General features: G+C 36.0%; 1 protein-coding gene across 1 annotated transcript in view; it reads left to right on the forward strand.

Moving 5' to 3' along the window:
- acsl3b (acyl-CoA synthetase long chain family member 3b) overlaps positions 1-20,699 on the forward strand; it is a 29,532-nt gene extending 8,833 nt beyond the window's left edge. The window contains exons 2-17 of the mRNA XM_051861294.1: positions 1,722-1,962; positions 2,070-2,220; positions 3,009-3,209; positions 5,465-5,642; positions 7,369-7,478; positions 7,566-7,704; positions 10,372-10,522; positions 11,496-11,619; positions 11,829-11,900; positions 13,414-13,553; positions 13,679-13,851; positions 15,355-15,429; positions 15,520-15,711; positions 16,939-17,053; positions 17,167-17,324; positions 17,873-20,699. Of these exons, the coding sequence (XP_051717254.1) occupies positions 2,071-2,220; positions 3,009-3,209; positions 5,465-5,642; positions 7,369-7,478; positions 7,566-7,704; positions 10,372-10,522; positions 11,496-11,619; positions 11,829-11,900; positions 13,414-13,553; positions 13,679-13,851; positions 15,355-15,429; positions 15,520-15,711; positions 16,939-17,053; positions 17,167-17,324; positions 17,873-18,030 (2,136 nt within the window). The 5' untranslated portion in view covers positions 1,722-1,962; position 2,070 and the 3' untranslated portion in view covers positions 18,031-20,699. The remainder of the gene's footprint in view (positions 1-1,721; positions 1,963-2,069; positions 2,221-3,008; positions 3,210-5,464; positions 5,643-7,368; positions 7,479-7,565; positions 7,705-10,371; positions 10,523-11,495; positions 11,620-11,828; positions 11,901-13,413; positions 13,554-13,678; positions 13,852-15,354; positions 15,430-15,519; positions 15,712-16,938; positions 17,054-17,166; positions 17,325-17,872) is intronic.
- Positions 20,700-26,725: the final 6,026 nt, after the last annotated feature.

A 26,725-nucleotide genomic window follows, 5' to 3' on the forward strand; every position in this document is an offset into this window, starting at 1 on the left:
CTCTCTGGTGAGTCCACGACTGAAGCTCCCAAAGAGAGAACGCATTTCTGCTGTATAGCTGATATTTGAGAACGCCTCTATCCTGGATTGTCTTTTTGACCTTCCTCCAAAGTATCAAAACCAAAGAAAGAAGTCTGCAGTTTCTGTTTTTCCCAGAAAGAAAATGGGAAAGAGGCTGTTTCCTTTTTTGTTTTATGTTGCTGTGGTTGTAAAACATGCATCTAAAATCATTGACCTATTTCAAACCTCATTTTTAAGTTCAGCACTGCTCATATCATATGGGCTGCTGGATTATCAGGTCAATCTTTATTTGGGATTTCAGAGTTTGGCCAAATATCCTGGTTTGTATTTCATGTTTTGGATATGCTCATCCACCCCCCATCTCTTCCCCTCAACACACACATGCATTCATGAACACATCCTCCTCTCCAACAGAACACTGTTTTAGTGTGAGCTTCATCTCTCCAGAGTGACAAAGCCTGTCTTGTTTGACCTCTGAGCTCAGAGCGTACACTGTCTAACAGCCGTCCCCAGTTAAATCACAATGATTCTGTCAGAGACTTCTTGACATAATGGTTAACACACATGCTCATATGGGTAGAGTAAGGCTGCGTCTGAAATCGTCCCCTATGCCCTCATTCACTATTCCCTACATTATTCCAATATTATAGTTCACTTGAGGGAGTGAAATGATAACGATGGAGTGAATTCAGACACTGAGTGTGCCGGAAGGGCTGCCGCTTTTGCATAGTTTGTGCTTGCTGTTTAATAATTATTTGAAACTTAGCAAACTGGCAGCTCCAGTAATAAAAAGAATGAACTCTGTCATAGAAACTATGTATAAACCTTAATTAAGCAATTTAATAATCAAAAATGTTACACATTTGACCAGCGTTTTGGAAAATGGATGGATGATTTAACTGCGGGCGCCATCTTCTGGTCAGATGCGGGAATTCATTCGGTGCGCGACTCTCACGGTGCATTAATGTTCTCTAGCCGTTGAGTGTACAATGGTTGTACACTCATTATTGCGGTGCATTGTGGGAATGAAAGAGTGCACTCAATAACGTCCACTATGGTTTTGGACACTACTACACTACTACAAAATAGTGCCTATTTAAGGGTATATTGGGCAATTTTGGACACAGCCTAAGTTTGAGTCCAGCTAGCATCATTTCCTGATCCTTTTCATGCTTTTTTTGAAGCCATAAGCCCACATTATTTCAACAATGGTGTAATTACTGTGAAATTACTGGTGAAAAACTACATTACCCATGATTCTGCAAAATATCTTCATCAATCTAATCGAAACAAACAAATTGCACCAAAACAACTCTTTAGCACCCAGCCACTTACATAAAGCACTGCAAATGACGTAATATATGCTCTCAAGTCTACGCTCTCAAACTACTTAAATATGCATATTTTGCAATAAACATAAAATATATTGTTTTATATACATAAACATTATATTTCACCATCGTTTTTATTTCTGCTGATTGTAGTTCTTTCTCTCATTAAAGCCATTAAGTACGCAGTTTTGTACCTTTATCTTTTTGTCTAATTTTCACTTTTTTTTTTTTTTTTTTTGCTTTAAATCAAAGTTTGTAATGTTGTGATTCACCTTGTCTTAAAATATTCTATGATTGAACAAATTCTGAATTGTAATTTCTAAAAAGCATATTGACAAAACAAACTTTGCTTGTTGTGTTGCCCCATAGGGAGAGCACATCCTTATACCCAGGAGGCTTTGCACCCCATCAGAGCAGGAAGCTGGAGTGGGAAAAGGAAATGGAACAGGAAATTGCCCTCTCAGCCAGCAGGTTTGACAAAAGGCAGTAGAAAGGTCAAGAAGTACCATCTATACCATAGAGCACTTCAAGAACCAGAAGAAGCCAGCAAGACCTTCAGAAAAAGAGGAATACTATCAAGTGCTTGGAGGAAAGTAAAGAACAACACAAAGTGAGTGGAGGACAAAAATCAAAGGTAAAGCTAGTGTGGTTTGTAGACCGTAATGACTAACTTCTTTTTCTTTCTGTCTTCTTGTCCCCTGATTTCTTGTTCCTCAGGATGAAGTTAAAGGAGGACATGTCTCCTCTCCTGCTGCAGGTCTTTCGATCGGTCGTCTGGGTTTATTCCGTCATCACGTTCCTGCCCTGGTACCTGCTCTCCGGAGCAAGCGGGAACCTGGCCCGTGCTAAAAGGGTCAAAGCGCGCACAGTGAGTAGAGTTTAGGAAGAATAGGCCCAAAACATGAGCATTCAAACCCTGGGCATGATGTACACTACTGTTCAAAAGTTTGGGGTTAGTAAGATTTTTTCAAATGTTTGTGATGTCTCTTCTGCTCACCATGGCTGCATTTGTTTAATCAAAAATACAGTAAATTAGTAATATTGTAAAATATTATTTTAAACTTTAAAATAACTTTTCTATGTTAATATATATTAAAATGTAATTCTTTTGATAGCAAAGCTGAATTTTCAGCATCATTACTCAAGTCTTCAGTGTCACATGATCCTTCAGAAATCATTCTAATATGCTGATTTGCTTCTAAAGAAACACATCTTATTATTATAAATTATCGACTTTTGTGAGAACAGATACATTTTTTTTTCAGGATTCTTAGAAAGTTCAAAAGAACAGCATTTATTTGAATTTAAAACATTGTAAATGTCTTTACTGTCCCTTTTATCAATTTAATGCATCCTTGCTGAGTATTAATTATTAATTTCATTAAAAAAAACTTACTTTGCCCAAACTTTTAAACGGTAATGTACCTATTATAAATAGAGATTTTTGCAGTTTATCTTAGATTAACAGAGGGATTTGAGTCACTTTCATTACTGAATAACGTCACTTTATTAAATTGCTGGTTTAAAAAATAATAATATTTTAGAGAAACTAAAATATGATTTTCCAGCTTACAATAATGTTCCCTGACACATTTGAATCCCTCTGCTTGTTGATCATTTCCCCCATGACCTCAATCTAATTTCCTGTCCCATCAGGTAAGCGGGAATCCGGCAGGGCCATACCGGGCCGTGAACAGCCAGCAGAGGTTGGCGTCCCTGCTACACGAGGGTGTGGATACTTTAGATAAAGTGTTTGAATATGCTGTAGTACACTTTCCTGAAAGAGACTGCCTAGGCACAAGAGAGGTTCTGAGCGAGGAGGATGAGATGCAGCCTAACGGCAAGGTCTTTAAGAAGGTAAGAAACACACACACACCCCCCCATGTTGACTCATATGGCCACACACTCTCAATGGCTTTGGAACTTCAGCTACTTTTTCACTGTTGAACAGTTTCATTTGTATTTCCACTTGAGCCTGTTATGGCCAGGCACGATTACAAACCGTTTTCGGCCCAGAATTTGCAGAAGTGATTGTTCACACAGAATAGTCAAATTTCAGTAAATCCACTTTGGTTACTATGATAATGATGCAAGCAGAAGCACAATGGCAAGAGACTTTCTTCTATGTAAAGTAGCAAGCAGTTAGTTTTGAAAGGATGGAAAACTAAAGATTTGGCATGAGCTCATGTATGTTATGACATCTCATTGTGATCCTGAACTAATAAGGCACATTAGAGAAAATCAATTTTTGTATTTTAAAAATATCTAGACTACTAAACACCCTAAACGCATTATATAAGGGCTTTTCACACTGCGCTTAACACCGGGTTATTATCGTTCTAAAAACCGCTTTTAACCCTGGGTAAAGGAATTTTTCACACTTGTAATTTAGAAGCAGGGTTAGCACCGCTTTTGCAGTGTTAACCCTGCATTGCGGTGCCAAACTTGTACAGTGTGAAACGGTGCAGTGTTAGAATGTAACAGCTAGATGCTTAGCAACAGACAACCAATCGCTTACTCATATTTGCCTGCTTTGGATGGTCACGGAAACATTGCGTATTGTATATAAACAGAAAATTCAGCGTTTGATAGGAAAAAAATCAGATGCTGACAGAAAGCGAGACAATTCCATTCAGTATAAACTTGATAGTACAGTCGGCAATACGAGGATCCGCAATGCTAGAGCTAGCTAGCCTATGTAAACAAGTCACGTGCTGCGTTTATCCAATCAATGACACTGACACTGCAAATAACCATAACAACGTTAACCCAGGGTTTAGGAATGAAACGTCAGCTTATGAATACCCAGGATTACTTGTTAACCCCGGGTAAATTATGAGCAGTGTTAAACATGAAGCAAGATAACCCAGGATTCCATTTACCCGGGGTTTAGAATGACCCAGGGTTAACTATTTCAAGTGTGAAAAACTCTATATGTGTGGCGCTGAACTTGTTGAGTCTGCAATAAAACAACTTCAGTTTTGATCACACTATTTAGACTGAAAGAGATTTCCAAAAATCTGCTTATTGTGAATTTTTGGATTTCATTCGCTGTTCAAACTGCAAAAAGATTATTTTTAAGATTTTTTTTTTAATGTTTTTGAAAGGTTTCTGCTCACCAAGGCTACATTTATTGAATCGAAAATACAGTAAAACAGTAATATTGTTCAATTACTATTACAATTTAAAATAACAGTTAATGTAATTGGAAGTGTAATTTATTCCTGTGATGGCGAAGCCGAATTTTCAGCAGCCATTTCTCCAGTCTTCAGAGTCACATGATCCTTCAGAAATCATTCTGATTTGGTGCTCAGGAATCATTTGTTATAGACCTTAATCAGGTTAGGCTGTGAGGGATAGACTTGTAGTCTTTACAATGGCACATCATTTTCACATCGTTTAAAACTGTTTTGTGAAGTTTTTGTCTACTGAATTATTTTTTGGAAAGACGTTTCATCAGCTGAACAATATGTATGTTGTTAAACAGTACAAACCATTGAACACACTGCAATTCTATCCCTTACAGCATAGTTTTCATTCCAAAAATTGAATATGGCTCTACCTCAACTAGTGTCTATTATTTTCAATGTTGAAAAGTTGTGCTGCTTAATATGTTTGTGGAATCCATGATATATTTGTTTTTTTTCAGGATTATGTAAAAATAGAACATTAAAAAATTCTAAATTTCTTTAAAATATAAAATAAAATTATAAATGTTTTCACTGTCACTTTTGATTAATTTAATCCGGCCTCACTGAATAAAAGTAGTAAAAAGTGTGACTAAAATCCGATTTCGGCGGTCAGTGTGAACATAGCCCTTTCCATGAGAAATGGTTTAAACACTCTTCTAAACATATACTCGCACAATATTCAAGTATATATAGAGTGTGTCTAAGGTTAAGTGGACAAATCCCAAGAGAACTCGCTCACAAACTCTCTTGAGCTCTACAGGAAGAAATACAGTGGCCGTCTCTCTCTGTAAACAGAGTTTATCTCTGGTCTGTTGTTGTCCAGAACTGTTTACATGAAATTGAAAAGAAGTCACATGCTACTGTGTAAGCCACTGAGAATTTTAATACAATGCAACTCTGACTCTGACTCTCACTCTCTAGGTGATATTGGGTGATTATAACTGGTTGTCGTATGAAGAAACTTTCCATCTGTCTCAGAGGTTTGGTAGCGGTCTGGCCGCTCTGGGTCAGAAGCCTCTTTGTAACATCGCCATTTTCTGCGAGACTCGAGCTGAATGGATCATAGCAGCGCAGGCATGCTTCATGTACAACTTCCCCTGTGAGCATTCAAATCACGCACACACAGTGTTGTTTCCAATATTCGCTGTATTGTGCTGACTAGGACAAAAATATAAAGTCAAAAATAGCAGCACTGCTGTGGTACTAGATGCAAGACCAATATCACACTGAAAACAAAACTGTTATTCACTATTCAAGCACACAATCTGATTCTCATTCTGATTCATTCTAATTCACAATACTAAAAGTATGCAAGATGTGAATTAGTGTATCTCAAATTATAGATGCACTATGATGTTGAAGATGGTATGCCAAAGGTATCCGGATGGATTTTCTAGTTGTCCATTTGTGCATTTTTCTTTAAGATTAACATTACCCACAACCCTTGTCTTGGATGTTACAGAAGAGGAATTTGTGAGTTTCGAGTTTCATTCAAAACGTTGCAGAAATGGAGAAGCTTAAAAGAGTTGTGCAGGGATAACATCAAAACCCAGAAGACTAATTCGAGATTTTCATATGGGGTTTTATAATGGGGGTTTTTCAATTTATGAGTAAAATTAAGCCTGTGGTAAATATAACTTTACGATATCACCAAGTGCCAAATGTAAAAATTGTTGTTGGCGAGTATACTTTATGAAATGCTGTTACTCTCCAGCCAATAACTTATAGTAAATGGATAAATAATAGTATTGTAACTATGTATTTTTTAACTATTATTATTATTATTATTATTATTATTATTTTTAGTGCTCTCAAGGTAACACTTTACAATAAGGTTCATTAGTTAAACATTAGTTAATGTATTAACTAACATGAACTAACCATGAGCAATACATTTGTTACTGTATTTACTAATCTTCGTTAACGTAAGTTAATGAAAATACAGTAGTTCATTGTTTGTTCATGATAGTTCACTGTGCATTAACTAATGTTAATAAGATTTTAATAATGTATTAGTAAATGTTGAAATTAACTTGACAGACATTAATTGACAGACAGCAGCAGGTTTATTAGGCTGCTGTCACTTTAAGATCTGACGCACACGACGCAGATCTGACACGCATCCTATTTTCTCTTTACGTTCATGTAACACTTTTTAACTCGTAAGAATCTGCTTAAAAGGATACTCGCCAATAAAGGGTATTTCAACATAATTTTATGTGGGGTTTTTTGTCATGAAAGACAACTAAATACGGCGCTGACGTGCTGTCTGAAGTGGCATTCTTGTGCACGTTTTTAGGTGTTTATTCACAGAGAGCCACTTCATAGAAAGCGCGCGAGTGCAGATTTGACAGATTTCTTTTTCCACCTTTTTTTTTTTTTTTTGCATGTTATCGCACTTGAATGGTTTAATAGCACTTAAAAAATGATAGCTTCATCATATAATGTAACGCTATCCAAAGGTTGACAGGAAAAAACGGAAGCTGTGTTAATTGCGTTAAATGAACTGAAAATCAACTGAAAAAATTAATCGCATGTGTTAACACGTTAATTTTGACACCCCTACTATTTCTTATTAAATACTCTGCTTTTTATTTTATGGTGCAATTTTATTGCAATTGTGATACATTTCTTTATTGATTTTAATTTAAAAAATGTAAATAAATAAAATAAAAATGTTTAATAATAACAATACTGATTATAATTATTATTAAATGATAAATAATAAATATTAATTATTACTAAATAATATTAATAATCTCTCACTATTTATTTAAAGGCACAGTAACTCATTTTCTACATAATTTTCCTTTTCTCCATCTAAGTGGTGACTCTGTACTCTACATTGGGTGGCGCAGCTATAGCTCATGGTCTAAATGAGACTGAGGTCACGCACATCATCACAAGCAAAGACCTGCTGCAGAGCCGCCTCAAGGTGAGAACATGACAGACGACACAACAGTGGGATCATGAAGTATCAAAGCTGCTGTCGCTTATTGCTCTGAATGATTCTCTCTCTCAGGCCATTCTGATGGATGTGCCCAGACTGAAGCACATAATTTTGGTTGATATAAAGACCACCAGTTGGCCTGATCTCCCCAGAGGCATCCTGGTCCACAACATGGGTGCAGTGCAAGAACTGGGGGCCAAAACTGAAAATGGTAAGTGCCTAAACTCTCAAGTAGCATACTGTTTTGTTTAAAATGTTTATATTAGTGGTCGACCACCAAGGCCGATATTTGACAATTTTTAATGCTGTCACTGGGCACGCACAAGCGAGCAAGATTTATTCCTTGATTTCAAACTATGCTAAACTATATCCAGTTTACCACTATGTCAATCATATTCATGTCATATTCACTGTTTATTTTACAGATTGATTTATATTTTATTTAGTTTAAATATTTTTTTCAAATTGATTCATTTTCAGATTATTTCTAATTATTTTAGTAAATATGTCAAATAAATATAAATTTAATCGCAGAAATTGTTATGCAGGTGTTATCTACCATCTTTAATATTATATAGGCCTATATTGGCCACTCTGCTCAAGATATCGGCATCGGCCTACACAAAATCCATATTGGTCAAACACTAGTTTATATTTACATGCTGCATATGGGTCCACATACTACTTTAGTATATAGTATATACTAAACAGTCTAAATATAGCCTATATACAGAATAAGTATGAGAGAAATTCACTGTAGCCTTTGCTTGCTGACGATAAAAACACCACTTTCTGTCATGTTTTGAAGGGTACTGACATAATAAACAGACTAAGGACCAAAAGAGCTGTAAACATAGATTTTGTTGAGGAAGAAAGACAGCAGGATCTTCCTGTCAGATGAAAAGAAGACTTGAGGGCATGCGGACCGGTGTTGAGAGCTCACATGCTCAGCCTTTGTGTCAGATAAGAGCAACTGTTTAGAAAACCCCTCTGGAGATATGAGAGGGAGATGTTATCATTATTAGAGCAGGTTTTCTCTGTTCAGAAAGACTGAGATAAAAGGTTTAGACATTTCACTGGAGAATTAGACCTTTGTTTTTTATGAGAGCCTGTCTAGCTGGTCTTGACAGATACCACAGTCAGTTGTACATCAGTTATGTATATATATATATATATATATATATATATATAATTATTATTTATTTTTTTTATTTTTTCCTTAACTTTTTTTTTAAAGAAATGAATACTGTTATTCTGCAAGGACACATTAAATTAATCAAAAGTGACTGCAAAGTCATTTATAATTTTACAAAAGATTTCTATTCCAAATAAATGCTGGTCAGCGAATCTTGGAAAAAAAAAAAAAAGTATCACTGTTTTCAACAATGATAATAATAAAAAGAAATGTTTCTTGAGCAGCAAATCAGTATTTTAGAATGATTTCTGAAGGATCATGTGACACTGAAGACTGGAGTAATGATGCTGAAAATTCAGCTTTGCATGACAGAAATAAATTACATTTTAAAATATATAAAATGGAAAAATTATTTTACATTATAGTATTTCACAATATTGCTGTTTCTACTGTATTTTTGACCAAATAAATGCAGCCTTGGTCAGCATATATTTATATACAAATAAATAAAAATTGATGTTTGACTATCAAATATTAATTTAATATGTTAAAGGATTAGTCCACTTTTAAATTAAAATTTCCTGATAATTTACTCACCCCCATGTCATCTAAGATGTCCATGTATTTCTTTCTTCAGTCGAAAAGAAATGAAGGTTTTTGAGGAAAACATTCGAGGATTTTTCTCCATATAGTGGACTTCAATGGTCTCCAAACGGTTGACGGTAAAAATTACAGTTTTAGTGCAGCTTCAAAGGGCTTTAAACGATACCAGATGAGGAATAAGGGTCTTATCTAGAGAAACGATTGGTCATTTTCTAAAAAAAAAATTTAAATGTATATACTTTATATAAACAAATGATCGCCTTCAAGTGGTTCCGCCAAAACCGCACTTCCGTATTCTTCAAAAAGCTTACGCTGTATGTCCTACGCCTTCCCTATTCTACTTACGGAAAAAGCGGAACTGGCACCACGTTCGTTCCGTAAGTTGAATAGGGAAGGTGTAGGACATGCTTTTTGAAGAATACGGAAGTGCGGTTTTGGCGGAACCACTTGAAGGCGATCATGTGTTAATATAAAGCGCATATATTTAAACAATTTTTAGAAAATGACGATCGTTTCGCTAGATAAGACCCTTATTCCTCATCTGGTATCGTTTAAAGCCCTTTGAAGCTGCACTGAAACTGTAATTTTTACCTTCAACCGTTTGGAGACCATTGAAGTCCACTATAAGGAGAATAATCCTGGAATGTTTTCATCAAAAACCTTAATTTCTTTTCGACTGAAGAAAGAAATACATAAATATCTTGGATGACATGGGGGTGAGTAAATTATCATGAAATTTTAATTGGAATGTGAACGAATCCTTTAATATTGATATTAGGTAAAATATTCATTTCTGTTTATTTCTATACAAAATACATACAAATTGTGGTTTTAAATGAAAAGGTTTTTAGTGACTCGACAGAGATGAAGGGTATCACAGCTTTTTGTTTATTAAACTAGAACACATTTACTGGTGCCGGTGGTTTAATTTACATTATCTTGGGCAGATTTATGACATCTGTTTTGGACTGAGAAATTCTGATGATGTGCAAGAGATATCTTCGCAGCAAAGTGGCCACCAATTTACTATTAAAAAAAAAAAGTTTGTTTTTTCTCCTTCAATGTAGTTCTGTCTGAAATGGCACTACAACATGGCTGCCACTAATGAAGGGATGTGAATCTGTCTTTCTCTGTGTGCAGTAATGGTGTCCCGCAGGCAGCCTGTCCCATCTGATATCGCAGTGATCATGTACACCAGCGGCTCTACAGGCATTCCTAAAGGAGTCATGATCTCCCATAGCAACATCATCGCTGGCATCACCGGCATGGCTGAACGCATTCCTAATCTGAAGTACGTTTCTCTGACGCTTCTATCTAGCGTGATTCTGTCTGTCCATTGATTTTTAGCTGTTAAAATGCTAATCTCCATTGCTTTATTCATTGGCGGTGCTTCATTTTATGTCTGAATAATAAATTAGCATTTTAATGTCTTACTAATTAAGGTGTTAAAGAAAAAAGCTAATCACAGCGATATGATTAAAGACACTAATGACAAAAAATGGTTGCCTGGGAAGCAAATCCGTGATGTTGGCGGTACTAGCACTGCTTTATAAAGCGTCTGTTTTATAAAGTTAATTTACCCATGATCCTGACCTTATGGTTCATGTTCACTAATGTTCACTATCATTTGGGTTCAGTACGAATTTTTATTTTTGAAAGAAATTAATACTTTTATTTAGCAAGGATGCATTAAATTGATCAAAAATATCAGTAAAGACATTTACAGTGTAACAAAATATTTCTATTTCAAATAAATGCAGTTTTTTTTACTTTCTGTTCTTCAAAGAATCCACAAAAATATTAAGCAGCACAAATGTTTTGAACATTGATAATTATAATAATAAAATCAGCATTTTAGTTTGATTTCTGAAAGATCATGTGACACTGAAGACTGGAGTAATGATGCTGAAAATTCAGCTTTACCACCACAGGAATAAATTATATTTTAAAATACATTAAAAATATATATTTTATTTATATACATTTTTTTTTTTTTTTTTTTTTTTTTTTTTTTTTAAACAATATTGTTTTTACTGTATTTTTGATCCAGTAAATGCAGTCTTGATGAGCATTAGAGACTTCTTCCAAAAACATTTAACAAATCTTATCAACCCCAAACTTTTAAACAATATTGTATTGTATTTTGATGATTTCTGTGTCTGCGTGACTGAACACTGACCTGCCAAATTGTCCAAAATGTAGTAGCTTATTTAGATAATGGTAAAAGAATTTCTGTTAACAATGTTTCTTTTTTATTGTGACAGTGAGAATGACACCTATATTGGCTATCTGCCACTTGCTCATGTCCTGGAACTCAGCGCTGAGCTGGTGTGTGTGTCAAATGGCTGCCGGATTGGATATTCGTCACCCCAGACTCTTGCTGACCAGGTACCAACACACACACAAACACTTCAGTCATGCTATGTGACATCATCACCATGTCAAACTCTTTTACAATCTCAGGATACTTTTGACTGCCAAAGCATTTGCATCATAACTGCAAACAATGATAATAATGATAATAAAAAAAAATCTAAAATTGCAATAGTAGCATCTAGTGTGCAATATCTTCTCTTCTTTTGTCCTTTCTCCCACAGTCATCTAAAATTAAAAAAGGCAGTAAAGGAGACACCAGCGTGCTTAAACCAACACTGATGGCAGCTGTACCTGTAAGAACTCACATTCAAATAAACACATAGTGGTAATTATTAGGGCTGGGCTGAAAATATTGATTCCTCAATTATAATTGATTCTCATTTTGATGAACCTATATTTATTCTTAAATCCCAGAAATCAATCTTTTAGTCCCTGTTGTTTTCAGTTGTGTGAAAAAAAAAAAAAAAAAAAAAAAAAACTTCACTAAACATTATTTGTAGCATGCCTCCTGTCTAATAAATGCTTTGTTACTTTGTATATGAAACAAAGTCTCAGCTTTCAGTTTTATCATAAAATTGAAACAATAAATGCTGTTTTGGCACTCTTTAATGTGGCGTGACAGATCGCTGTAGCACCCCAGTTCAAGTGAAGCAGCAGAGCATATGAGAACAGATAATCTCTTTATCAAACTATTTATAGCATAAAATGAAAATGAATGAACATCAGAAGGTATGTTGAAAGATACAATACAGCTTAGCGAAATGTCTCATGTAATCGCTCAGTCTGTGTTTTAACTGCGGAAAAACGTCAGTAAAATAGCTTGTAAACATTGTCACGTAACATCACATTTACCTCAGAAAAGCCATTCACTGACCATAGCTCGATAGTTATCTAGAAAAATAAACTCCAGAGAGGAGCATTTTGCTAAATATATGTTCCCTATGGAAGCTTGTTTCTGCCACAAAATAAAAAAATTAAAAGATAATTGTGACTTTTTATCTCACAATTCTTACTTTTTTTTTTTTTTTTTTTTTTCCAGAATTGCAGGATATAAACTTGCAATTGGGAGTTATGAAGTCTAATTCTGAGGAGAAGTTTATGTCTCACAATTCTGACTTTATAACTATCAATTGCGTGTTATAAAGCCAGAATCGCAAGATATAAAGTTGCAATTGTGAGAAAAGTCATAATTGTGACTTTATATCTCACAATTCTGACTTTATAACTCGCAATTGCAACTTTATATCACACAATTCTAAGAAAAAAAGTCAAAATTGTAAAATAAAAAGTTGCAATTAACTTCTTTCTTATTCCATGGCGGGAACAAGCTTCCACAGTTCCCTGTGTAGTTTGCAGCTTGAAGGCCCGGGTATACTATATTTTTCGCATTGGTACCTGCGCACTATCTAGTGGATTTAGCTTTCAAGCGCTCAAGTCAGTCACACATGCGCTGCTGTATGCGCACCATCCGCACTGTCTCAAAAATTAGGCTGCACATGGATAGGGTATGCGGATGTCCACTGACCCTCTTGATGACGAAAATTACGTCATGCTGATGGTGAGCGGACGTGGATGGCCGACGTATACTTTGGGCTTTAGTTGAGAGAGTTTTTGTCCTTGACAGAAAAAATTGACATGCTATACCAAATCGATAACAAATCAAATTGAATCGAGATCGGAATTGAATCGAATCGCAAGCTTGTAAATCAAAATCAAATCGAAATTTGTCAATACCCAGCCCTGGTCATAATAGCTGTTGAGTTTAAAATAGGTGTGAAGTGTTTCTCTCTCATTATATCTGTGTAGGAGATTATGGACCGTATCTATAAGAATGTAATGACTAAAGTTGAAGAGATGAGCAGTGTGCAGAAAACTCTCTTTGTTCTGGCGTACAACTACAAGATGGAGCAGATCTCTAAAGGATACAGCACACCTCTCTGTGACAGGTATAATACAGTAATATTAACGTAATGATTTCCTCCAAATCTCGCTAGGTTTGTTCAGATGCAGTAATGTTTTTCACTGTTATATTTTTAAATGTCCAATTGCATCTTGTTTTTGTGTTCTGCAGGCTTGTGTTCAAGAAGGTTCGCTCGTTGCTGGGCGGTAACACACGTGTGCTGTTGTCTGGCGGAGCTCCTTTATCCGCAGCTACTCAGCGTTTCATGAACATCTGTTTCTGCTGTCCTGTGGGACAGGGCTATGGCCTCACCGAGACCTGCGGAGCCGGGACCATCAGCGAGTGTAAGCAATGGGATTCACTTAGAAGTGAAGCTAGGGCTCCGGACAGGAGTATTGAGACTAAACGTAGGCCTCACAGGACTCATAGTATGTTAATACAATCAGAGATTGGACCTGTAAGGTGCAGTAAAACCAAGAGTGTGAGCTCTAGAATTAAAAGGTGTGTCAGTACTTTAAATCAAGGGTGTAGGTTCTAGTATTAAAATAAATATATAGAATTAAAAGCTTGGGCAGATTCACAAAAGAATCCTGCTGTTTCCTTATTTTCTAATTTAAAGTTGGCATGAAACGGAAGTTGCAATAGTCTTTTCTCCCCTATTGTGACGTATATCTGAGAGAAACTGCTTCTCGAACAAGAAAAATGTAGGACGGGACTTGATATTGTTCTTCGGGAATTAATTGGAATGTTGGATTGTCGAGTTTGCTATTGGTCGATCTCATGTGAGTGACAGGTTGTTCCGTCATTGCGGCAGCAAACACGTCAAACATTTCTTAAGAATGTTCTTTATCTTTTTTTGATTGTTTCAAAGGAAAAAACTTCAAGAATTCAAATTCCTCAAAAGAATGTTCTTAAAAATCATTGTAAATAACCTCTTAATGAGTTAGTTCACCTAAAAATGAAAATTCTGTCATTAATTACTCACTGTCATTAATTTCGTTCATCTTCGGAACACAAATTAAGATATTTTAAATGAAATCTGTCCCTCCATTGACAGTTTACGCAACTACCACTTTGATGCATCATAAAGTTCGTAAAACTAATTAATAATACTAATAACTAATAATAATCCATATGAATTCAGCGGTTTAGTCCAAATTTTCTGAAGAGACGGGATCACTTTATATGATGAACATATTTAATTTAGGCCTTGTTTATGTGTGATTAAAAGCCTAAATTCAATCTTTTCATCATATAAAGCAATCGAGTCTCTTCAGAAAATTTGGACTGAACCACTCAATTCATATGGATTAGTTTTACGATCCCTTTATGACCTTTTTGAAGTATCAAAGTGGTTGAGAGCTTTTGTAAAATGAATTAAAAAGTGTTGCTAATACAACTCGTTGTGTTTCTCCCAAGACGTTTACATTTGGATAACATATTGGCATGAGGAATAAAGAAAAAAACCTGTTTTTGTGTCATGTTCAACTCTGAAATATTTAATTGGCTAGAAATTATAGATAGTATCTAGCAATCACAAACGACTAAGAAAAAGGTAATAGGAATTCATGAGTCAAAAAGTATGTGAACCTTGGGATTAATACATTTAAATCAATGCCATGGGGTCTTGAATAAAAACCTGGGTTAATCCACCGGGTTAATGGAACTATTCATTAGTTTACAGGAACATTAATTGGCAGTATTAATAGTAAAGAGAGGGGAAATTATATCTCATATAAAAATATGATAGAAGCAACACCTTCAATGCAGTTTACATTCAATTATTGCTAAGTAAAATTAATGTCTAAAATTGAATAAGTGTGTTAATACTCAGTGTGTTTGTTTAGTTTCTGATTACAGCACTGGACGTGTTGGAGCTCCTCTGGTGTGCTCAGAGATCATGCTGAAGGACTGGGAGGAAGGCCAGTTCTGCTTTTAAATTATTAAGATACTGAGATTTGAAACAATATTAAATGTTGCACATTTTAATGTCTTTTTCTTTTTCTCCATAGGTGGTTATTTCAGCACAGATAAACCAAACCCACGAGGAGAGATTCTGATTGGCGGTCCCAACGTTACCATGGGTTACTATAAAAACGAGCAGAAGAACCGAGAAGACTTCTTTGTGGATGCGAACGGCCAGCGTTGGTTCTGCACCGGAGACATCGGAGAGTTTCACCCTGACGGCTGCCTCAAGATTATCGGTGTGGAGAGACGCACTTACACACAAACCTTCTTTCAAGACATAGGTCCGGTTTCACAGACAAGTCTTAAATTAAAGTAATAGTTCACCAAAAATTATCCCATAATTTACTCACCCTCAAGCCATCCTAAGTGTATATAAATTTCTTTCAGCTGAACACAATTGGAGTTATATTAAATAATATCCTGGCTCTTCCCAGCTTTGTAATGGCCTTGAATAGTGCCAGAGTTTTTGAAGCTCCAAAAAACACATCCATCCATCATAAAAGTAATCCATACGACTTCATTGGGTTAATAAATGCCTTCTGAAGCGAAGCGATGGGTTTCTGTAAGAATAACGCGTACAGCCGTTGCCGGAAGCCAGTGATTATAGTTTATAAAGTTTTAAATGTGGATATTTTTCTTACAAATCCCATCACTTCGCTTCAGAAGGCATTTATTAACCCACTGGAGTCGTATGGATAATTTTTATGATTTTGGAGCTTCAAAAACTCAAGGCACTATTCAATGCCATTACAAAGCTGGAAAGAGCCAAGATATTATTTAATATAACTCTGATTGTGTACATCTGAAAGAAGATAGTCATATATACCTAGGATGGCTTGAGGGTGAGTAAATCATGGGATAATTTTCATTTTTGGGTGAACTATTCCTTTAAGCCAGGAGTAGGCCTTAGTTCAATTAGGACATTTGAAGTGAAAGTGACATGTGAAGGCCAAGTATGGTAACCCATACTCGGAATTTGTCCTCTGCATTTAATCCATCCAAGTTAGTGAACACATTAGTAGCAGGGAGCAGTGAGTAGTGAACACACACACACACACACACACACACAGCAAACCGTGGACACACACACCCAGAGTAGTGGGCAACCATTTTGCTGTGGTGTCCGGGGAGTGATTGGGGTTTAGGTGCCTTGCTCAAGGGCACCACAGTCATTTCCTGCCGGTATTGAGAATTGAACGTGCAACCTTCAGGTTAACAGTCTGACTCTCTAACCATTAGGCCATGACTGCCCCTATTTAAGTAGCTTTTATAAAAGTGCCTTATTTTAAGATATGTCAGTGCAAGTTGCTTTCAGTTAAAACAGCTCAAACATGCATTTTAGTCTTGGACTAGGCCTAAGCCTTGTCTGTGAAACCGGGCAATAAAATCTCAGAGCTATTTAAGTGTTATCATAGTACTCTCTTTGTACGTTTCTCTAAATGGGTTTTGGCCTTTGTGTGTAGATCGTAAGAAGGACCTGGTGAAGTTGCAAGCTGGTGAATATGTGTCTTTGGGCAAAGTGGAGGCTGTGCTCAAAAACTGCGCATTTATCGACAACATCTGTGCTTATGCCAACAGGTGAGTGCAAACATGCACATACATACTGTGACAATTGAGCACTCGCACATGCTTCATAAATGTTGTGTAGTGTTTTAGATGAGATGTATAAATTTTTCCCTCTCTTTACACAGTGATGAGTCTTATGTGATTGGGTTTGTGGTGCCCAATCAGAAGCAGTTAACCACCCTAGCTGCGCAGAGGGGCATCAGAGGATCATGGGAAGAGATCTGCAACCACGCAGAGATGGAGAAAGAGGTTCTACGTATCATCACCGATGCGGCTATAACAGGTCTGTCAACAACAGGGCAAAATAACAATTGTGTGGATAGGATATATTGATTTAGCTTGAAATAAATTAATACTTTTATTCAGCAAGGATGCATTAAATTGATCTAAAGTGACAATAAAGGAATTTATAATGCCAAAAATCTTATATTTCAAATAAATGCTGTTCATTTGAACTTTCTATTCATCAAAGAATCCTGGAAAAAAGTTTGTTTTTCTGAAAAATAAGCAGATCAACTGTTTTCAACATAGATATAAGAAATGTTTCTTGAGCAGCAAATCAGCATATTCTAATGATTTCTGAAGGATCATGTGACACTGAAGACTGGAGTAATTTAACTGTCCCTGTTCCAATAAAAAACAATTCCCCTAAAATGTCACTCAAAACTTCTGCCAAAAGACTATGCACAGCATTTTGTCATCTTCTTAAGCTTCTTGCTGTTTATTACTATGTTTTACATTTTTGGTTTGTTTAAGTAGTTTATCAAGCTACAGTTCTCATCATTGTAAGGCTCTGAATTTGAAATAAAATCTTTTTTTTCTGATTCACAGGTAAGCTGGAGCGCTTTGAGATCCCAAAGAAAATCCGTCTGAGCGCCGAACCCTGGACGCCCGAGACGGGCCTGGTTACCGACGCCTTCAAACTCAAACGCAAGGAACTAAAAACGCATTATCAGGACGATATCGAGAGGATGTACGGCGGCAAGTGAATAAAACCAGGCATCAGCCGGCGGTGTGATGTGGGGGGAAGGGGTTTAGGACACACCATACCACAATGCCTATATACGAAAAAAACAACCCACAATCCTCTGCCTTCCTGCTTCCTGTGATGTTCTGCGATCAAAACGGGGACACACTTGAATTTTGGTTATGGTTTGATGAGAGGGAACGGAGCGAAAGCAAACGCCACCTGCTGAAGCAGGTACTAAATGTACTTTTCTCAGATGATTCACAAGAGTGACTCCTGGAAAAGACACAATACAACCTACAGACTGTGAGACTTTTGGACCCCACCCACTTCTCTTCCTTTTCTCTCATTGGCTCTCTTTGGTAGACCCGCCCTCTTACATTTTCCTGTAGGCAGATGCGCTTGATGATTCCACCCTACTGCGAAGCGGTCACACTGAATTCTCATCTTGAGTCTATGCAGGGAAACGTTTTACAATTTGGCTGTATTTTTTGTTGCTTATTTCTTTGTTAGCTTTGACCCATTTGTTCAGACTTAATTTCTTTTTTGGATGTTTGAGGACTGATGTTTTGGTCTGAAACAGCTTTGTGAGCCGTGCGAGATTTGGATGTGTGTGGAATGTTTCTCTAAATGTATCTGTTACAATGTTACCTTTTTCTCAAAATGGAATCTTGGCATGTGTACTTGACATTTTGTACCTCGGCTTCTGTTGTTTACTTGTATCCAAAGGCTGTTATTGTTGCCCTGTATGAAATTAATGATGCTAGCACACATTGAGAACTGTGTACCTAGAAAGAGCTGATGAAAATCCTAACAATCCAGACCAGGAGAGACCATTATTACACCAGACAGCTGTTCTAATGCAACAAAAGCAGTTTTGATGCTGCAAAGAGAGCGGTCTTAAGCCAGAGATGTGCTCTAATACTACAGAAAGCTATGAGTTTTTTTTTGTGGTCAGGGAAACTTTAACATTAATCCAATTTCACTCACATACATTATCCAAATTTTGTGTTTCTATGTCAGTGAGCTGGTGTCCACCCAAGTCTATGCTTTGCATTTAATATCTGATCTGCATCTGAACAATTCACTCCTCGTACCGCTCTGCTCTCCCACGTTCCTTTACTCATCTCTACAGGGTTTGCCTAAGGATCACACAAAATGTATGACTCCATACTTGCAGCGTATATTCCTTTGAACTCATTTTTTTGTCTGAATTTGTAAAGCCTTTAACCTTATTTCTTTTATACAGTATGATGTCAGCCATTGTGTTGCATGGATGTTTTGCAAGGGAGCCAAGTGTTGAAGTGGAGTAGTTTGGGTAACTTTTTGTTTTCTTAAATGGCCATTTTTTTATTATATTGTGATATTGTCATTGTATGAAATGATTAGTGACTTCAACAAAGAGGAGACGTGTGAATTTGAATGTGCAATAGACTTGTGTATTAGGAGTATACATCATATGATACGCACAGTTCGGCCCCAAGAGCATGAATGTCTCCAGCTTCCTCGATGTAACGGAAGAGACGCATATATTCTGCTTCAGACTGTGCCGATCGCTATGATTCCAGAACCGATGCATTAGGATTCGCATTTGACTTTGCATGATTCAGGAGATGTAAACCAAACAAGCTTCGAATAAGAACATATTGTATCTCGGACATTAACAAATGTGGCATTTGCAAATATGATGCAAATGTTTCTAAATCTGTACATTTATTCATTATTTATGTGAAAATGTACTATATTTGTTGATTTTCAGCACTTAACATTTCTTTTTTTTCTTTTTTGGTTTTTATATGAGATGTTTTCTGGATTCCTTTAGACACAGTTTTGGTTAATCTTTAGTTGTAGAAACACTCCAGCTTTACTGTCACAACATGACGCTCTTTACTGAAAGTACTTTGTTTTATTATTGTTGTTATTTTTGTTTGTCCTAAAAGGAACAAGAAAGCAAAATGGTGTTCCTAAACTAGACAAGTCTGCCTTTCCTGAGCTCGATGGAGGATGTTGGTTGCCTTTTTTACACAGTGGAAATTAAAAGTGGTTTATAGGAATTTATACTTTTGATTAATTTATTTTTGTCTTCAAATTCAGGGAGTGACTCATCTCCTCTTAGAGCTGCTGTACTGCTCACCTTGATTGTGCTTCATTTACATCCTGCAATGTCATTGGTTCCAGCCACAAGCAGCTGGCCAATCAGCAGTTAGTCCAGAGAGAGCTCCACCTTATTTCCATAATCTGACTGGTGTATTCACCTGTCAGTCATGACCTTGGCAACAACTAACCCAAATGAATCACAGCCCGTTAGACGCTGATGCCATCAACATTACCCACATCCTAATTTACATTCTTGATTCAGAATGATGTTTAATGTCTGCACACAGACCTAATTGAGCATTTCAGACACACAAGGAGGATGTTTGGTGGATTCATTCTCTCTCCTTCTGTTGCCCGCTCTGTAAATATGACTTTTAAGTCAGAAATTTAAAGTCAATTGCATTTAGCACATGTACAGATGTAATACCTCCTTTAAATAGGTTTAGTCTCTTACTGACCGGGTTTGGGGTCTTTTCTCCTCTGTGTTGTTGGTGACTGTCTTACAACAAGCAGGTCATAGCAAACAACTCCATTATTTATTTGTAATTTGGCCTTGAAACTATGTTATACGGAATAAAGTTTCGTGAATTACGAGGGGATCTTTGAGTATTATTCATGTGCCATTATTTTCAGAAAATGCTTAGGAAATGATCATCAGAATGGTTCATATTTATGATTTTGAATTATTTTAAATAGATTTGTGTGTATATATATATATAATTTTATAGGAGAACAAGTAATTTAATTTAGGTGGATCTCTTGTTATTCACCAGTAGATGTCAGTATCAGATAATTTACCCTAGAGAGAATCACTCTGAAATCCATATCTACTGTACCTCTTGCCTAATGTCAAATAATAATAATAATGATGATAATATGCTTGAATGTTCCTTATTATAGCTCAGAATAGAGAGACTAGCCCCTGATGACTTGAGTTCTTCAAGCAACAATCTTGTTCATGTAAACATTTTTATGAAAAAAAAAATGCAATATTGTCTAAGCAAGATATGCCTTATTCCAAAGTAAGTTAACATTAAATAAAAATTCACTCTATTTACTTCACAGAACCAGATTCCCAGATGCACAATTAAAATACTGTTCCATTACAGAAGGGAAATTGTTTGCAAAAAGCCATTTACATTTACTTTAATGCAAGTTTAAAAATTGTAACAAAAAAAAATCTTAATACAGCTAAAAGTAAAGTTCCTTTTTTAAAAAGAAATCTCAATTTTCTATTAGAAGTGTGTCAGAATTGTGCAAGCTCAAGAGTGGGACGACATATTTTGAATAAGTTCGCATATATAAAGCACATCTGTGACCTTGCTCTGTTGACGTCAGACATTTTAATCATTACTCTTTAAACATCCGGGGCTTGAATCCTCAGATGATGTGTGAAAGTAGCACTCAATGCTCGGCAGATTTCTGCTTCAAATCGCGCCTATACAAGACTAGAGTCAACTAAACAAGTCAGTCCTTAGAACAAGTATCGGTGTCCATGGAAACCAAGGCCACAAGCCGACAGCGACTGTCTTTTGAGATCATCAGGAGGTGGAGATGGAAGGAAACAAAGAAATTCTTAGAAACTTGGTGACAAGTCAGCAGAGCTTTGTGAAAGAGAAAGGAAAGTCAGTGAATGGCATTATAAAACGTGTTGAAAACATCAAATCAAGCATAGTTCTTTTAATTAAACAGAGTGAGTCAAGCGCTGCACACAGCTGTGGATCAGGAACAGATAAATGACTCAGCCGTGCATCGATCATGCTACATTAAACCCAATTCAATCTCATGGTAACTGTTTTATGTTTTGGTGAATTGGTGGCTAATTGATATGAATCTGTACGATCTCATTGGTGCGTTTTAGTATGATCTGCTTACGCCCGAGTGGCAGGTTAGTTTAGGGGAGGACCTAAATACATACAAATGCATACAAAATCCCCACCTCGTAAAATTGTTTTGTTTTCCTGTGAGATTGGGTGTCAAAATTCACAAAATTTCATTCTGTTATCGCCTATAAACACTGCAAAAAATGTTAGACGAACAGTTAGACAGACAGACAGACAGATAGACAGATAGACAGATAGATAGATAGATAGATAGATAGATAGATAGATAGATAGATAGATAGATAGATAGATAGAAAATCATGTTTTAACTCTTGCATGGATATATTTAGGTACATTTCAGGCTCTTTGACTCAAATCACTGACTGCAAATCAGCCCAACAAGCAAAAGGAATTTCTATCAGAGGATCCGCTGGGAGCTTGTGGTAAACATGGATCACTGCCAAACACATCATGATTCTCCCAATTTCAATTTATGACTAATCCTCAGAATCCTCTCTCCCTCACCCTCTCTAACAGCATGTATGATTTTGTATTTATGACGTGCACTTATTGTTCCAATGAGACTGAATAATGAATATTATTACTTATTCATAACTTAATGAATATTGCGGTATCCACAAATCATTTACTGTTCAGTAAAACCCCATTATTAAAAAATCATGTGCATCAAACTCAGCAAGTCAATGGTATGGATCACTGTCAGCAGGGATGGGCAGTATTTATGATACATATATTTCAAATACGTATTTCAAATACAAAATAGTATTTTGTAATTTGTATTTGATAGGGTTGATGAAAATGGCTTTGTATTTTGTATCAAAATACTTTAGTGTTTTGTATTTTTGTAGTTTTAAAATACTGTAAAATACTTTGCAAGAAGTCTACATGATGACATTATAAAAATGCAGCCTCTGATTGGTGTTCGTTTTAGTAGCCTAGGCTAAATAGTTTACTAATTTACATAATGTTCTTGAAAACTATTATAACAAGCACCAGCCCCCTATATTTATGATTTACAATCAATTGATTAATTAGTTAGAAACTAGTTGCTATGAATACAGGTGCCATCAGTCTTCTTATGAATGAGTCAGTATTGCTGATGCAAAGTAGGCCTTTTGTTACCAAACACCACGTAACTAAATTAGGATACAACTATGAGTTATTCGCAAACTGTTAAACATTAAACTGTTGGTTACTTTAAAACTAACAATCTGGAAGATCACAGGGATATGTGAATATTTGATCTGTTAAAGCCACAATATGTAAATTTTCGCCGCTAGAGGTCACTTATTCAGTCGCTTTTCCTTGATTTTGTGGAATCATGGTATGTGTTGTCTTCACGTCTACAGCCAGTGGAAAAGAATCGGGATGGGACTCATGTTCATGGATGAGATTATTAACGTTACTGTAGTGTGAAGCAGAGCAGGGCTGAGTGATGTTGGAGCTGAACGAGACCGCTGGAGCGATTGCTAATAAGAGACGAGCGCGACATGTCTCGAGAGCCGCAGAACTTTTATTATGCCACAGTCACCGCTTCCGCTTCTTCCTGTCAAGCGTATGTGGGGTAAAACAGCGCTGTTTATCATATTAGATACATTTGTGTGTTGAAAGTTGTTATAATGCTACTCTGCATTCGCTTGGCAGCTGCTATGAGACACTTGTTGCACACTGCAGTAAACTAGATCGATATTAGGCATGGTAAAACATGGTACTCGCGGTAACAAGAAACTATATAACATGATTAGTTTTCTGTCAATGAATGAATCCAAACAGTTCCTCATCTGTCTAATAAAACATATAATATGTTTTATTAGACAGATGAGGAATATAATGCATCTTTGGTGTTTCCATGGTTTCTACAAAATAAAACCAGAAACTGAGGGTAAGGCGGGTATGATGTCATTGATAGACGATGCATGGACACAGCCCGTGTCCAAGTTAAAATTGCTTATTTCTCTGGATTTAAACATTCTTGGAAACATTTGGGATAATGTAAGTACACAAGTCAACAAAATATATAACACTGTTCTAGTGGTTTTTTGATATTTTAATCCATATCCTACTGTACGTATTGTGCCTTTAACTGATTGCATATGTCAGATTTATTGTATGACTCAGGCAGTTGCTATCAAACATTGTTTTCTTAATCAACTGAGTCAGTGTAATGGTGAAGGGATAGATCAAATAGGCCAACTGATGGAAGGTTTGCGAAGAAATTTCATGCTCCCTTGTAAAAGTATTTTTCAGTATTTTTAAAATACAAAAATACAGTAGTTTATTTTGATACATGGTGTGGCTGCTGTATTTTGTAGTTTATTTTGATACACTTAAAAATAAGGTATTTGGTATTTTATTTTAAAATACATTTTGATGTATTTTTGCCCAACCCTGACTGTCAGTGTCTCAGTCCTCCTCTCACTGGCCCTAAACATAAACACACATACTGTATATACAGTGGGGTCCAAAAGTCTGAGGACATGTATGAACATACTTTCTTTTTTAAATTAAATGTTATTTAATAACTGCTATTTAAAAATTGTTATTTAAGAATTGTATTACCAAAATAATTTGAGTAATACGTTCATTTATATTAGAATGAATATGAGAACGTCTTAGCATTTGGTTTGTCCTCTTATTTTAATGACAGAATAATTTCATTTTCTATTTCTCGTCATTTTTCTTTGTTTTATTTTTTTTAATAAATCTAAAATGTTCTGTTCATTGCGTGCGTGTGTCTGAGAGAGAAAGAAAGAGAGAGAGAGAGAGAGAGAGAGAGAGAGAGAGAGAGAGACAGCAGACTGACTGTCAGGATGTGTTTGCTGTTCTCCATCTGTGACACTGGCAGTGAGAGATGAAGAATGACAAATCAGGAAAAAAGCAATAAACAAAATAATCATCAGGGGAAAATTAGGGAAACCTTAGACTCCCACATAGACAAACAAATGCATCCATATATATATATATATATATATATATATATATATATATATATATATACACTATGAAAGATGGACAAAGAAAAATGATGAGAAATAGAAAATAAAATTATTCTGTCATTAAAATAAAAGAGGACAAACCAAATACTAAGACATTCTCATATTCATTCTACTGTAAATCAACTTGTCACTCAAATTATGTTGATAATACAATTTTAAATAACAATACCAGTTATTAAATAACATTTCATTTAAAAAAAAGAAAGTATGTTCATACATGTCCTCAGACTTTTGGACCCCACTGTATATATGTATGTGTCATATATAAGATAAATATATATATGATATATATGACAAAGAATATAAATAGTACAAAAATAGTACAATGCAAAATGTCCCCACAAAGATGGCAATATCCAAAATCCTTGTGGGGACATTTTGTGTCCCCATGAGGAAAACATCTAATAAATCAAAGTAAATGATATTTTTTTGAAAATGTAAAAATGCAGTATGTTTTCTGTGGTTGGTAGGTTTATGGGACAGAATATACAGTTTGTACAGTTTAAAAATCATGTCTATGGAAAGTCCCCATAAAACATCGAAACCCAATGTGTGTGTGTGTGTGTGTGTGCGTAGCTGGAGATATTGATATGTCTGGTATATGAGTCATCACTGGGATATATTTATAGCCCCTCCACCAAGATAGATAGAGAAAGAGAGAGAGAGAGCGGTAGAGAAAGGAAGGGAGGGTGTCAGCGGGCAGCTCTGTGTACATGTGGGAAGGGAAGATCTAATGAGAAACTCACTGTGTGGTCAAACTCTGGCACTTTTAGCACTGTGACAGGGCTGTCACCCCTTTCCCCTATGTACAGGCCTCCTCTGGCTCTCTCAGATGTAGAGCTGGATGATTTTAATGAACAGAGAGACTCCAACTGCGCTCGGCTATGCAAGCAAAGGTCATTTTCCTGTGTTTTCCCCTCAGTGCTCAGTGTTTTTCTCAGAACTGTGATTCATTAAAGGTGTGAAAACGTTCTGGACTCCTTTTCATGAAACCCCACACATACATACACAAACACAAAATTATGCAGTTGCTTGGCTCATTTCTTGACTGTTTATAATTATAACCATATCTGCGATTTTCTGTATGAGGAATCTAATTCGCACAATCTGCCACAATAACAACAGTGTGTTCATGCTGGTTACGCGTGGGCTCGAGGGAGTGTCGTAGCCAGAGATTTACAAAAAACTCAATTCAACAAATATACAGTACATCCAATTAACCAGTCTCTAACCTACTGAAATGACTAGCCAATAATGAAAATCCATGCTGGTTTAATTTACAAAAAAAGTCAACATTGGCTCGTTGGAAAAACATGCCTCTACCTCAATTTTTGCTAAACTCCAAAAACATGCCAATTCATACAATTCGCTGCAGTTTCCAACTGAAACGAACAGTAATGGCAGTAAAACACCAACAACATTTATTCCTTTTCACACAAATTATGATTATGTGGCAGATTATCAAAATATATATTTCCACTTGGTTTCTTGCACAATACTATGTTGTGACTTCAAAACACTTTTACCATCATGCATGATTTGTAAACTAATACATTTTGATGTTTGCATCATACAACCAGCTCCATGTGGCTCTTTTGCAAGATGCAATGTAATATAACGCAGAAATGATGCTACAGGCACGTTTTTCCAATAATCCTGGGTTATAAAAGTAGTATGGTACTAGTGTATGTTTTGGACCTGGTTCCACAGTTTTTGGACACAACCAAGATGGTATTACCATAGTATTCCTACCTTACAGCACCATATAAATGCTATGGTA

The sequence above is a fragment of the Ctenopharyngodon idella genome, chromosome 2, assembly GCF_019924925.1.
Source record: "Ctenopharyngodon idella isolate HZGC_01 chromosome 2, HZGC01, whole genome shotgun sequence".
In the NCBI taxonomy this organism is placed as follows: Eukaryota; Metazoa; Chordata; class Actinopteri; order Cypriniformes; family Xenocyprididae; genus Ctenopharyngodon; species Ctenopharyngodon idella.